Below are 15,751 nucleotides of genomic sequence, written 5' to 3'. Positions count from 1 at the left end.
TGAGTTTTTGGATGGGCGTCCCCCTCGGTTTTTTTTTTACCAATTTCGCTTAAATCAGTGCACGCATCTCCGAGATCTGGCGTTTTAGAAAATTGGGGTATGGGGTATAGTGGACCCTCACTACCAAACAAAATTTAGGAAAATATTAAGAAAAATTACTAAAATTAAGAAAATTTACTAAAATTAAAAAAAACTACTTAAGTTTAAGAAATTTTCAAAAATGTAGGTATAATACAAAAAACTTAGGGAAATTGATAAAATTTAGGAAGAATAGTATAATTTAGGAATATTTCTAAAACTTTTTTAAAATTACTAAAATTAAGTAAATTTGCTACAATTAGTAAAATTTAAATACCTTTCATTTGATACCCATATTGTCCCAATCGTTAAACATCTCCGTCCGGGCGAGTTTTGGGATGGGGCGTCCCCCCAGGTTTTTTACCAATTTCGCTTAAATCGGTGCACGCATCTCCAAGAACTGGAGTTTTTGAAAATTGGGGTATGGGGGAGGGTCCGCTACCAAACAAAATTTAGGAAAATTACAAATATTAAGAAAAATTACAAATATTAAGAAAAATTACTAAAATTAAGAAAATTTACTAAAATTAAGGAAAATTTCTAAAGTTTAAGAAATTTGCAAAAATTTTGGTATAATACAAATATTTAGGTATAATTCAAAAAAATTAGGGAAATTGATAAAATTTAGGAAGAATAGTATAATTTAGGAAAATTTTTAAAATTTTTTTTATAATTACTAAAATTAAGTACATTTACTACAATTACTAAAATTTAAATACCTTTCATTTGATACCCATGTTGTCCCAATCGTTAAACATTTCCGTCCGGGCGAGTTTTGGGATGGGGCGTCACCCCAGGTTTTTTACCAATTTCGCTTAAATCGGTGCACGCGTCTCCGAGATCTGGCGTTTTTGAAAATTGGGGTATGGGAGAGGGTCCGCTACCAAACAAAATTTAGGAAAATTACAAATATTAAGAAAAATTACTAAAATTAAGAAAATTTACTAAAATTAAGGAAAATTTCTAAAGTTTAAGAAATTTGCAAAAATTTTGGTATAATACAAATATTTAGTTATAATTCAAAAAATTTTGGGAAATTGATTAAATTTAGGAAGAATAGTATAATATAGGAAAATTACTAAAATTATTACTTAAACTAACTAACTACTAAAATATTACTAAAACTTTTTTAAAATTACTAAAATTAAGTAAATTTACTACAATTAGTAAAATTTAAATACCTTTCATTTGATACCCATATTGTCCCAATCGTTAAACATGTCGGTCCGGGTGAGTTTTGGGATGGGGCGTCCCCCCAGGTTTTTTACTAATTTCTAAAATGAAATGAAAAATAAGAAAATTTACTAAAATTAAGAAATATTACTAAAGCTTAAGAAATTTCCATAAATTTAGGTATAATTAAAAAAATTTAGGAAGAATAGTATAATATAGGAAAATTTCTAAAACTTTATTAAAATTACTAAAATTAAGTACATTTAGTACAATTACTAAAATTTAGTAAAATTACTAAAATTTTGTCAAATTACTAAAAATTAGTAAAATTACTAAAATTTCCATAAAAATTCAATTTCGACGAAAATTTTAATTAAAATAAAATTTCCACGAAACTTTATATGAAAATCATATTTTCAACGTATATCTTGCGAGAAGTTTTAATTTTCCTAAAAGTTTTTGCGACATCCTGATTTTCTTGAAATTTTCTTCCAAACATGGCAACACCAATTGCATGCATCCATCCATTTGTCTAAAACTCCTTTGTATTCCAAGCACCCAAAGGGAAAAGATGATAGCAAGCCACGTCTTGTGGGGGATTAGTTCAAGGAAAGTGGTCACTAAAGATGCAGAAAAGAAAGAAAAATGCTGACATTTTATTATTATTGTCATAATTTTTTATGGTGTGTGAAACAATTTAAAATGGTTTTCTCATACCATTAAAGGAAAGACTCAGATGGTTAACGGGAAAGAGGGGAGAATCTATTCACTTCATGCTGCTGCACTTAGATATGTATCTTGCGGTTAATGAATATATGATGGTGGTTATCACAATAAATTTAATGCATTAATGGGGTGGATTACTAAAACGCCAACGTCTATTAAAAAGGGCGTTTAAACTGTAAGTAAGAGTCCTTAAGCAACTCTAACGGCAGTTTGTGAGGATTCATTTTGCAGCTTTTGGTTTATCGCCTGTAAATTTAGTTTTGCGGATTGTATAAAGATTCTCGGCCCACACGGGATAACTATGAGCACCACACAGGCTGGAACTTTGAGCTCCGACTTGTGTGGTGTCCATCGGTACCCGTGGGAAGCTACCGGGCGCGTCCACAGGTTTCGGATGGTGGCCGCGGGCTGTCAGCGATTTTCCAGAGGAGAGTCTCAGTGAGGAGTCAGGTGGCGCTGGCTCTTATTTGAATACTGAGTGCCAATGATACCCGAGATGACAAGGCGTGTATTGGCGCCTTCAAATAAGCAATGGCCAACATTAGCGTCTCTTCCCAGGTTAGGGGCAGCTGGAGACGAGCGTGGGATCTTGGAGGAAGCGGCTCGCCACAACGAGGGATGCATGTGCAATTCCACAAAACCCATGCGGTTGGGGCACTGGGCCAGTAACCCGCCACCGAAAAATTATGAGAAACATTGGAATAGTAAAAATGGACTCCCCCCCAACGTTGACGACCCACGAAAACGAAAAAAAGGACCAGGATTTGCGTATCTGCACATGGAATGTCCGCACTCCTTATAGAGAAGGTGCAGTATACGCGCTGGCGGATGTATTAGAGAAGTTTAAGGCAGATACTACAGCCTTACAGGAAGTGCGATGGACTGGGAATGGCGTCACTACAACACCGAACGGTGACGAACTATACTATAGTTGCCATAACACGAGGCATGAATTTGGCTGTGGACTTGTGGTAAGTCGGAGACTGAAGCACCTTGTCTCCAGCTTTACTTCGGTGGATGAGAGGCTAGCCACAATCCGCATAAAAACCAAATTCTTCAACATCAGCCTTATTTGTGCCCATGCCCCGACGCACAGTGGGCCAAATGGCAAAAAAATTGGAAATAAGTCTACAACTTTTTATCTGTTGATTTTAGCCATACAAAATGTTCTAGACATTTGTAGAGGAGGACATAGGCTTTCAGAAAAGTGCTGTTGTTGGTCCATATCTTTAATACAGGGTGAGCTACAGGGTGTGAAAGTTGACCACTTTTGACTTCTCCAAGCTTCTGGGGGCCATAACTTTTGATCTACTCAACCGATTTACATGATTTAGGACTCTAGAGAAAGAGCTTGACAAGATCTAAAAAACTTATGCATAAAGTACCATGCCATCGTGTACTGTTAAGGAGTTATGAATTGTTTAATTTTAAAATATGAAAATTTGGCCTTGGTTTTTTTCAGTGTTTTTTTAATAACTCCGTCAATTTTAAAGCTATAAACTTCATACTTCACACAAATTATGCCAGCATATGTGTGCATAAAATACAAAAGGAATCACGTGAATATCTTTGGCGGTTTAAAAATGGCATCGTTTTCAATATGAAAAATATTTTTTTTGTCAAAAAATTGCAAAATTTTTCAAAAAAGATACTCCCATTTCCTTTAAGTTTTCGCAAACTTTGGCCGTCAAAGCATTATCATTTCTTTCCATTTTCACAAAGTCGAGGTATTAAGAAAAGTTTTAAGTGCTAATTTGGCTAATTTCGATATCAAACAACACCGTTATCTTAAGACCAAAATGGCCAATTTTTTTACTAAACTTCAAAAGTTTCTCACTGGAAAAAAAGTTCCACGGGGATTTTTTCGCTTTTTTTGAACTTAAATGAAAGCTTAAAATGTTCCCAACATTTTAAGGTATGTCTCGCCATATCCTAGCCATAAATGAGATCGTAGCGATCAAAATACTGAAAAAAGTCAATTTTCAAGTAGTGCTATATTCATTGCTAAAAAACAAGTATTACGTCACATTTTATTGCAAAGATGTTAAATAAACTTTTATTTGGTAACACTTCTTCTACAAAACACAAAAAGAATCATGGAAATATCTCTATTCTATTCCATTTTATGGAACCGGCAATAAAAAAGTCAATTTTTCAAAAAAGTCGAATTTCCCAAATTTTGTTTTTGTTGTCCTAATTGCACATGACACACTATAGCCATATTTACGCAACATACCTTATCGTAAAGGAAATTTTCATACCTTTCCAACGATGTATAAAACATTTCTCAACTCGGATTCTATCTACTCTAAAATTCATTTACACTTCATTAAACTCTATATAAAAATGTCTATTTGTGAAATGGAACCTTATATGGGGCCTACACTAAAACATTGATAGATTTGCCCAGGGTTTACAATACAAATGTGTTAGAATAAAAAAAGGTCTCCTGCCAAAGTTTAAAAAAATTGGAATAAAAATATGTGTTTTAGAGCGAAAACACTTCGCATCGGCGTGCGTTTATATGTATATTAGCTACTCCCAAAATAAAAAAGCATTTTAGTTTTGTATTATTTGATTTTATTCTCTACCAAATAATCTAAGGTATCAAAATTTAAAAGCTCTTTAATTTGAATGGCATCGGGATCGTCCTTATCTATATCGTCACATATTTTTGGTAGCCATTTAGTTCTGATGCTGTATAGTACCGGATCAGACGATAACAATAAATATTGAAGTAAATCATAATTTTGGTTAAATTTGGTGCTCTTTCGGGTATTGAAAAGCCGGAACTGTTTAACATCTCTATTACGGGATTCCTGAGCTTCTTCTGTAAGTTCTCCTAACGGAAGTATGTTGTATTCCACAATTTCCTTGCCATGATGTAAGACTTTATGTACTGTCGGTGTTAAAGCTTTCCACGAATATAAATCAGATAAAATGTTTTTTGTGTCATTACTATAAGCTTCAAATTTGGTTGAATTTATCATCTTTTTGCTATTGATTACAGCCAAAATCACTTTGAATCGTCTTAGCAAGTGTTCATCAAGACCGGTTATTTTAGATGTCGATACGGGGTCCTCAAAAAACCGCCTTGCCGAGTTGCCATCATTTGTGCTTCCGTATCCGTAAAGAGGTTTATCTATTATAAGTCCCTTTTGTTTAAACTCCAACTGGATTCGATTCTTCTCTTCCTGCCTCATTTTGTGAAGATCTTGGTTGTTTCTAGCAGAGACATCGCGGTTTCCAGGGCTAGTCCGATATTTAAGGTCATACGATAAATGCAAACAATACTCCATGAATCGAATTCTACAGTGCAGGGGCGAAATACCGAAATTGAGCGCATTTTCGTTTACTAAATTTTCATCAGACTTGTCCTCGAATTGCCCATTCTTCTTGCCACAAATATTGCATCTCCAATTGGACATAACGCCAGTTAATGCGTTTGCCACCTTTCCATCGATCATAGTGAGTTGTAGTTGAAACGAAACTTTTATATTTCTTCCCAATTGGTTTATAACAATCATGGGTAATGCAGCAATTTCTTCCTTTATTTCGTTCACCAAAGATCGTGTTGTGTTCCGGTCTTCCTTTGTATACTCAAACCGAATTGGGCGACATAAATATTTTGACCCAGGTGTTCTATTTATCCATATATCTTGAAATGCATTTTCTTTCGATGATGAAGATTGGTCCTTGTACAATCTCATTCTCAATGGTACTAATGATGCCATGAAAATTGATGCGAAGTTGGTATCTATTTCTGTTTGTTGCTTATATTCGGAAAATCCAGATGATCCATCACAACCCCATTTGCTGATCAAAACCACTTCGGAATTATTACATGTGTTCAACTGTTCTTCAGTAAAATTAGAAATAATTCTAACAGCTGTATTTTCAACAAGATCAGCAAGTTTCACTCTTGCTTTTAATTCGTCCACGTATATATTTGATGGCACCATTTTCGTCCTGGTGTTGTACAATTTATGTTTTGAGGGTAAACAACCCCATCCTTTTTCACGAAGAGCCTTCCTCATTGTTGAGTATTTGTTTCTTGAGAGGCCTAGGTTCAAAATCAGGGCCAGTGCATCTTCCTCCGTGAATTCTGTAGTCGATTTTGGAGTTGGAATACTTTCTACCATTCTCTTTACCCTTTTCGGAGATGCTAATGGTAAAACATCGACAATTCGTCCAACATTTTTTGGTTGTGTTTTTAACAATGCTGTTTTGAACGTATCTTTTATTAAATTTGGCGGATGTGCCGCCAATAGTTCCTCTTGTTTTTTCTTTTTGGTTTTCTCCGTAACTTCGTCGTATGCTTTGCTAGGCCGGCCGGGAATCAGCGGTTTAATTTCAATAAGTAGATCCGATTTCAGCCACTTCTCATACATTTTGAAAAACTTGATTTTTGCGAATGAACATTCTGGCAACCTTCTCTCAAATGATTTGTAGAATTTTTCAAGTTTGTCTAAAGCGTCTTTATTTAGCCTTATTCCATATATGTGGTCCAAAGTGTAAACAAGTTCCTTAAATGACTCCGTGTATGATTTGGAATCATTTTTGATGTCCCATACAATTTTCGAAAGAGTGGAATACTTCAGTATGACTTCCATAACTTATAAATGTCCTTTACGCCTCTACAAAATATAATGAAGAAAATTTGGATTTTGTTCAAATATTTATGCAATATATTCACAATTAATGACCCATTTCAGGTATCAGACGCAATCGTAAAAAGGGGTCCAAAGTGCCTCTTTTTACTTACTCTTCTATAATTATTTACCTGGACTCGAATTTGGTTAAAAAAAATGACAATGAATTTTTTATGGGTAGGTTTTTTCACATTCATTGATACGGTGGATTTCCTGGGAATTCGACATAGCGAAACAGGTAACATTTGTCTGCATCAAATCTTAACACAAATATATATATATATGCAGGTATATTTCTAGGTTACTTTTTATTCAAAAATCATCAGCTTACATTAAAAATAGATGTAGGTACTATACAAACGCACGCCGATGCGAAGTGTTTTCGCTCTAAAACACATATTTTTATTCCAATTTTTTTAAACTTTGGCAGGAGACATTTTTTTATTCTAACACATTTGTATTGTAAACCCTGGGCAAATCTATCAATGTTTTAGTGTAGGCCCCATATAAGGTTCCATTTCACAAATAGACATTTTTATATAGAGTTTAATGAAGTGTAAATGAATTTTAGATAGAATCCGAGTTGAGAAATGTTTTATACATCGTTGGAAAGGTATGAAAATTTCCTTTACGATAAGGTATGTTGCGTAAATATGGCTATAGTGTGTCATGTGCAATTAGGACAACAAAAACAAAATTTGGGAAATTCGACTTTTTTGAAAAATTGACTTTTTTATTGCCGGTTCCATAAAATGGAATAGAATAGAGATATTTCCATGATTCTTTTTGTGTTTTGTAGAAGAAGTGTTACCAAATAAAAGTTTATTTAACATCTTTGCAATAAAATGTGACGTAATACTTGTTTTTTAGCAATGAATATAGCACTACTTGAAAATTGACTTTTTTCAGTATTTTGATCGCTACGATCTCATTTATGGCTAGGATATGGCGAGACATACCTTAAAATGTTGGGAACATTTTAAGCTTTCATTTAAGTTCAAAAAAAGCGAAAAAATCCCCGTGGAACTTTTTTTCCAGTGAGAAACTTTTGAAGTTTAGTAAAAAAATTGGCCATTTTGGTCTTAAGATAACGGTGTTGTTTGATATCGAAATTAGCCAAATTAGCACTTAAAACTTTTCTTAATACCTCGACTTTGTGAAAATGGAAAGAAATGATAATGCTTTGACGGCCAAAGTTTGCGAAAACTTAAAGGAAATGGGAGTATCTTTTTTGAAAAATTTTGCAATTTTTTGACAAAAAAAATATTTTTCATATTGAAAACGATGCCATTTTTAAACCGCCAAAGATATTCACGTGATTCCTTTTGTATTTTATGCACACATATGCTGGCATAATTTGTGTGAAGTATGAAGTTTATAGCTTTAAAATTGACGGAGTTATTAAAAAAACACTGAAAAAAACCAAGGCCAAATTTTCATATTTTAAAATTAAACAATTCATAACTCCTTAACAGTACACGATGGCATGGTACTTTATGCATAAGTTTTTTAGATCTTGTCAAGCTCTTTCTCTAGAGTCCTAAATCATGTAAATCGGTTGAGTAGATCAAAAGTTATGGCCCCCAGAAGCTTGGAGAAGTCAAAAGTGGTCAACTTTCACACCCTGTAGCTCACCCTGTATTAAAGATATGGACCAACAACAGCACTTTTCTGAAAGCCTATGTCCTCCTCTACAAATGTCTAGAACATTTTGTATGGCTAAAATCAACAGATAAAAAGTTGTAGACTTATTTCCAATTTTTTTGCCATTTGGCCCACTGTGCGACGGTAGAAAAGGATATTTTCTACGAGCACCTAGAGAGCGAATATGCCCTCTACTCTGCCCTCGATATTAAAATTGTTCTGGGAGATTTCAATGCGAAGATAGGGAAGGAAGACATTTTTGTTCCAACAGTCAGAAAGTTTAGCCTCCACGAGATAACGTCCAGTAATGGGTTAAGGCTGATTGATTTCGCTGCGGCAAAAAAAATATGGTAGTTAGTACAGTAATGATTCCATAATTGGGTCCCTGTTCGTTAAGCTGTGTTGAGTTTCCAGTCCCTGTACCACCTGATGTTCCTATACTAGGATCTTTGCCTATTTTAGTCTTCCAAATCCTAAGTAAACGGGCTTCTTGGGGGTAGGTGATGGAGGTAGGCTTCTTGGGGGTAGATTATGGCCGTTTTCTCCCTGTTCGTTGGGCTGCATTGGGACTCCTTTCGCTGTATGCCTGATGTTTTAATATTATGACCTATCCTAGTCTTCCGAATCTTGAAGTCGGTGATGGGTCCTCCGCCGTGTCCCTGTTTGTAAGGCTGCGTAGGGTATCTCGCCAATGCACTGCCTGATATTTAAGTATTAGGATCTTTGTTTATTTTTGTCTTTCCAATATTGAGAGAGGGCGGTATTGAGTCACCTGCCACTGCACGGCCTGATGTCTCAGTATGAGGATTTCTGCCTTTCCTAGTCTTCCCAATCTTGAAAAAGACTGCCTTGCGTCATGCCTTTAGTCTTAGCCAAAGTCGTCACGGAGGAGAGTTTTCTCCTCCTTCTCCTCCCTGTGAATAACCTCCCACTTCTCTGTGACCAAACCCTGTTTTTGCTTGCCCTAGAATTCCAATGTGCGTTCCGTCGCAAATTTACTGCCCCATCCCTTGATGAAGACCGTCGCCTTTGTGAGCTGGGGTATGTCCATCTTTCTCATCAGGTCGAGTTTTGCGTCCTCACAGGGAGCGTGGACCCTGCAAACAGTAGCAACGCGCCAGATGAATGAGTGGTACCGGGAGAAAAGGAGAGAGGAGACGTCTATTCCGCAGAAAGAAAAATGAAATTGAAAGACATGAGTGTGAGCGAATTGAGATATACAGGAGTCAGAATGAAGTGCGGAAATTCTACCAAAGAATTAAACATCAAACCGGTGGTTTTGATGCAGGCACCTCGTCCTGCGGAGACAAAGAAGAACATCTGGTAACTGACACAGTTAACATGTTGAGGATATGGAAAGAACATTTTATCCAACTGCTGGTGTCTGACGTTGGCGGCGAAGAGGATACCGCAGAACCAATCCCTGATGATGGTATAGAATGTTTACCTCCTAGTCAGAATGAGGTCCAAGTAGCAGTGACTCGACTAAAGAACAACAAGGCAGGAGGAGCCGACGGGTTACCTGCTGAACTATTTAAGACCGGAGGCGACACGCTGATAAGGCGTATGCATCAGCTTATCTGCGCAATCTGGCTAGAAGAACGCATACCCGATGATTGGATCTATGTCCTATACACAAGAAAGAGAGTCAGTGAAAATGGATATGGCTGCAAATGGAGATAAGACGAAATGGATGGTTTCAACTCCCAAAACGCCTTGTACAACCGAGTAGATTAAGAAAATGGAGAAAGTTGAGAACCACATCTTTGAGATAGTCAGCAACATTACCTACCTCGACAACGCCGTAACTGAAACTAATGACACCAGTTCTGAGATAAAGCGAAGAATAATACTGGCAAACAGATGCTACTTTGGATTAACTAAGTAGTCCGGACGAATTTAGCACGCTTTTACTTGTTTTATTTTATTTTATTTTATTTTATTTTATTTTATTTTATTTTATTTTATTTTATTTTATTTTATTTTATTTTATTTTATTTTATTTTATTTTATTTTATTTTATTTTATTTTATTTTATTTTATTTTATTTTATTTTATTTTATTTTATTTTATTTTATTTTATTTTATTTTATTTTATTTTATTTTATTTTATTTTATTTTATTTTATTTTATTTTATTTTATTTTGTTTATTTATTTGTATTGTCCTTCTTTTTCATCAACTTGATATAAATTAAATTTCTTATAAACTTAAGGACCTTGTTTAAAACCAAATGCTGTTCCCCGCTTTTTCATCCATCTAAAGCTGTTGCTGCTTCTATTAATTATTCGCCTACGTGGAATCTGAAGTTTTCTTCAAACTCCCAAGCACTTGACACTAATTAACATTCGCACAGTGGCTTAATTCCGCATAAACAAGTTTCACATAGCTATATAAACTTTACTACGGATCAAGAAGCCCAAACAGGCCTTTTTGCGTTGAAAATATTTTTACATAAAATATGAATAAAATCCTTACTAATGCTGTATAAGCCTTTTTGGCGACACTCTGCAATCGCTTTGCCTCAGAGTTGACTTTTCAGCCAACTCAAGGACTTATCACTTATTCACCAAAGTTCTACTGCAACAGGAGTTTCGTGCCTCTTTGAAGAGCACAAAAATCTCCTCATCTGGAGTGCTGATTTTAACATTTCTATTATTTTATCTCTTCTCATCATTTTACTTATTTTTTCCCTCTGTTCGTTGTTTCAGGGTGTGCCCAAATTACGTGCAGTCGCTGATTGTCATTACCAATTCACATGGGCAACGAATGTTATTTGCCCACCGCATATGTGCTCCTTCAATGAGGATACCTGCGAAATAATGAATGATGAGCTGAATGTCAGATACAATTTAAAAAAAGCCTCCTTTGCCAATGGGGGTAAGACAAAGGTAAGTAAACCATGGTGCTACACATTTTTTCCATGGACCACATGCCAGAGTAGTCAACCACCCATCCAAACTGTCCAGAATTCAGTAGCCATGGCATTAAAGAGAGGTGTCAGTACCGTGTGATACACAGTGGGATAATATCGGAAAGAGTAAGCTATAACAAAAAATTTTTTATTTATAGGAAATTTTCAGAAATTTTCCAATTTATAGTAAATTTTTGGAAAATTTCCAATTTTACTATAAATTGGAATTTTTTTTAAGAAAATTTGCCATTTACAGTAAATTTTCCCAAATATGCTATTTATAGTAAACTTTCCCCAATTTTGCTTTTTATAGTAAACTAGCTAGACAGGGCCCGCTCCGCTTCGCCTTCTTCCACTCTCTTATTTTATCTGAGCCCTATACAGGCACGGGCAGGAAATAAGTCCTGTTTGGGGGTGCTAGTACGGCCTTTCAGATATTTCACCCCAATATGGATATCATATTGGTGCTCTACTCCAAAATACCTTCTATTTGAGCCTTATGTTGCTATGGTTGGTTAAGCCGACAACCTATCGATCAAAACACTATTTGCAAATTGCAAATTTGACCACGGACATTCCATTAAGGAACAGGGCAAAACTTCTCACATATCAATGAGTGCAGTCCGATTCAAGTTTTGAAGTTCAATGAAAAGGGACCTCCTTTTTATAGGCGACTCCGAACGGGCGGTATAGGGGTATTTTTGGGGGTAAGGATTTGTGCTCTAATCTCAAATACCTTTAATTTGACCCCCATATTGTCTTTATTAGTTTATATTTCCATTCGGCGGGCTTTGGAGGTGGCACCGCGCCCCTAGATATCCCACCCTTAATAAGGATAACAAATGTCTGTTTTTCAGTTATTATAAACAAACTAAATTTCGCTTAAATTGCCCCATCCATTTCCGAGATATGGCATTTATGAAAATGGGGTAAGGGGAGGGTGCGCCCCTTACTGTTTGAATGTAAGATCTACTTCATTCTCTTAGGGGATTGGAGTAGCCAAACCCTTTGCCCCGAAAGTGGATATCAGATTTATATTCCACTCCCAAACACCACATTTGAGCTACATATATATGTGTGGTTTAGGGGGAGTTTATGAGGTTAGGCGTCTCTGAAACACTTGACCATAAAACAGATATCAGATTTGAGCCCCTTTTTGCCATTGTCTACAAATATGTCCAGTTGGAGGGGTATGTAAAGTGGGGCAGCCACCCCCGCACTTAGCCCTGAAAAATATCAGCATCGTGCCCCAAAGACCTTTCATTTGATATCCATTTTGTAACGTTTGACATTCGTGCCCGTTTTGGGGATTGGGAAGGCCTCGTAGACACCATTGACCAAATTCTTATAACAGATGTGTACTCAACTTCCATATACCTTTCAATATTGTCCCAATTTGTAAATATGTCCTGTTGGGTGGGGATTTTGGGAGGTGTAAATGCCCCTCACACACCTAGGAACACATTTTTTTTTGTCAGTCTTTCATTTGATACCCATATTGTCCAAAACTCTAAAAGGGTCCTTTTTGGGTGGTGTTTTAGAGGGTGGGGGATTCCCCCCGACACTTAGGTTGACATTCTAATGCCAAGTTCGTACACTACTCTTATAAACCTTTCATTTGATACCCATACTGTCTCAATCGGTGAACATGTCCGTTCGGGTGGGTTTTGGGATGGGGCGTCCCCCAGCTTATTTGATCTCAAAATTTTATACCAATTTCGTATTTTTGGGATACCATAAGGTGACATCCAAAATTTCGCTTAAATCGGTGGTCCAATCTTCGAGATCTGGCGTCTTTGAAAATTTGGGTATGGGGGAGAGTCCGCTCCCCCCTTCGGATATCAAAAAATTAAGTAGCCTATTTTCACCAGCATCTCTAACTCTAGCATCTGTGAAAATTTCATGAAAATTTAAGACAAACAAACAAAGCGCAACATTTTTATACCCTACACCACTACTGTGGTACAGAGTATTATAACTTAGTGCATTTGTTTTGTAACACCCAGAAGGAAGAGAGATAGACCCTTTGATTCGATTAAGCTATGTCCGTCTGTCTGTCTGTCCATGTGTCCACATTATGTTTGTGTACAAAGTACCGGTCGCAGTTTTCACCCCATCGTCTTAAAATTTGATACAGCAATGTTTTTCGGCCTAGAGATGAAACCTATTGAAATTGGAAGAAATCGGTTCAGATTTAGATATAGCTCCCATATATATGTTCGTCCGATTTGCTGTAATAATGCAATAAAATGTTCATTTGTTACCCGATTCAGTCGAAATTCGGCAGGAAGGTTAAATCTTCCCCTTACCCCAAAAGTACTACCCAAAAATAAAAGTGGACCGATCGGAACAATATGGGATTTAAATGAAAGGTATTCAAGAGTAGAGTACGAATTTCATTATAAAAAGTTGGGTCCAAGTACCTGGGGGGTTGCCCCAGCCCTAAAACCCTTTAAAATATGTTTATTTGACGATCATGACAATATGGGACTCAAATGAAAGGTATTCGGGAGTAGATTACGAATATGGTCAGGAAGTAGGAATATGCTTTATAATCTATTGATAACGGTAGGAGGCCGTTACCCCAAAAACATCGCCCAAAATCAAAAGTGGACCGAAAAGGACAATATGGGTATCAAAAGAAAAGTATGCGGTAGTATATAACGAATCTGGCATACAAATTCATGTCGAAGTATAGGGGGTTATTCCACCCCCACAGAAACGCCCAAAATGGGCACATTAACCAATCACGGATATATGGGACTCGGGTTGTTTGTTCCGTATAGACTGAAAAACGGAAGAACCGATTTTCTCGAAATTTTCGTATATTGTGTAGATTGGTCTGGAAGGAAACATAGGCCATCTAATTTTTCGCTATCGGAAGGGGGACGGACCCTCCCCCTTATGACCAAAATCAAAAACCAAAAGTGAACTGATCGAGACAATTTAGGTATCAAATGAAAGGTTTTGGAGAGGAGAATACGAATATGGTATTAAGATTTGAGTCTAAGTACCCATCGGGCCGCCCCAACATCAAAACTCCCCTAAACAGACATATTGGACATTCATTTAACTATGGGGCTCAAATGAAAGGTATTCGGGAGTAGATTTCGAATTTGGCATAAAAAATCCGATCGAAGTATAGAGGGTCACGCCACCACTCAAAAACTTCATTGGACCTCTTATGACTATATGACCGATTTTCTTAAAATCCTCACAGATTGTGTAATTTTGTCTGGAAAGAAACATAGATTATATAATTTGTAAATATCGCGTGGAGGGGGACCCACCCCCTCACCCGAAAACGCCACCCATATCCGAAAGTAGTCCGAAGGGCACAATAAGGGTATCAAATGAAAGGTATTGGAGACCAGAAATCGAATATGGTATTCAAATGTGGGTCCAAGTACCCAGCGGGCCCCGCCAACCCCAAAAATCCGCTAAACAGAAATATTCGAAGTTTATGTCAATATGGGACTCAAATGAAAAGTATTAGGCCGTAGATTACAAATATGGCATAAAACATTAGGTCCAAGTAAAGGGGGTACGCCATTCGCCCAAATAGGCATATGGGGATTTGGAAGTGCAGCACGAATTTGATATCCATTTTTGAGTCGAAATGTCTGAAATGCCATCCCTCCCCCTCACACATCAATGAGTGCTTTCCGATTCAAGTTTAAACTCAATGATAAGGGACCTTTTTTATAGCCGAATCCGAACGGCGTCCCGCAGTGCGACACCTCTTTGGGGAAAATTTTTTAAATGACCATGCATGGCATTGTACCTCGCAAATGGCGCCAACATTAAGTAGGGATAAACACCGCTTTGCCCGATATTCTCGCCAGGATTCGAACGTGTACAGCGTTATAGGCTACAATGGCGTGAATCTGATATCCGCATTCAGATAACGAATCTGGCATACAAATTCATGTCGAAGTATAGGGGGTTATTCCACCCCCACAAAAACGCCCAAAATGGGCACATTAACCAATAACGGATATATGGGACTCGGTTTGTTTGTTCCGTGTAGACTGAAAAACGACAAAACCGATTTTCTCCTTAAAAGATAAAAGAGAGTTAAATAAGGTGCAGCGGGGCGGGCCCGGTTCGGCTAGTATTGCAATAAAGTGCTTATTTTTTAACCGATTCTGTCCAAATTTGGCAGGAAAGATTTTCTTATGACTCTCGACATTACTTGTGATTTTCATAGAAATCGGTTCAGATTTTGATATAGCTGTCATATATGTACATCGTCCGATTTTCTTTCCAAGAGCCACTGCAAGCTCGTTTTTTGATACATTTTGAACCAAATGTTGCACATCGATTTCCTCGACGACTACTATCTAATATCTAAGAAGTTTAGTGGAAATCGGTTCAGATTAAGATATAGCTCCTATGTATATGTTCGTCAGATTCTGGGTAATTTGCAATAATGTTGTCATTTGTCAACCGAAGTTATTACATTTCGAACACATTTGCTCGAAATTCGATACGGATTGTTTAATAACCCATCTGGAAACATCTACCGAGGTCCATCAAAATACCCACATTTAACTTATAGGATA

The 15,751-nt window shown here is 36.7% G+C and overlaps 1 protein-coding gene across 1 annotated transcript in view; it reads left to right on the top strand.

The window, feature by feature from the left end:
• LOC106091085 (cation-independent mannose-6-phosphate receptor) overlaps positions 1-15,751 on the top strand; it is a 376,815-nt gene that overhangs the window by 158,002 nt on the left and 203,062 nt on the right. Inside the window, exon 12 of the mRNA XM_059363767.1 lies at positions 10,984-11,163. Coding sequence (XP_059219750.1) covers positions 10,984-11,163 — 180 coding nt within the window. The remainder of the gene's footprint in view (positions 1-10,983; positions 11,164-15,751) is intronic.

This window comes from Stomoxys calcitrans, chromosome 2 (genome assembly GCF_963082655.1).
Source record: "Stomoxys calcitrans chromosome 2, idStoCalc2.1, whole genome shotgun sequence".
Lineage (NCBI taxonomy): Eukaryota > Metazoa > Arthropoda > Insecta > Diptera > Muscidae > Stomoxys > Stomoxys calcitrans.
The sequence above is the reverse complement of the archived record's forward strand: the minus strand, read 5'-3'. Positions and strand labels throughout refer to the sequence as shown.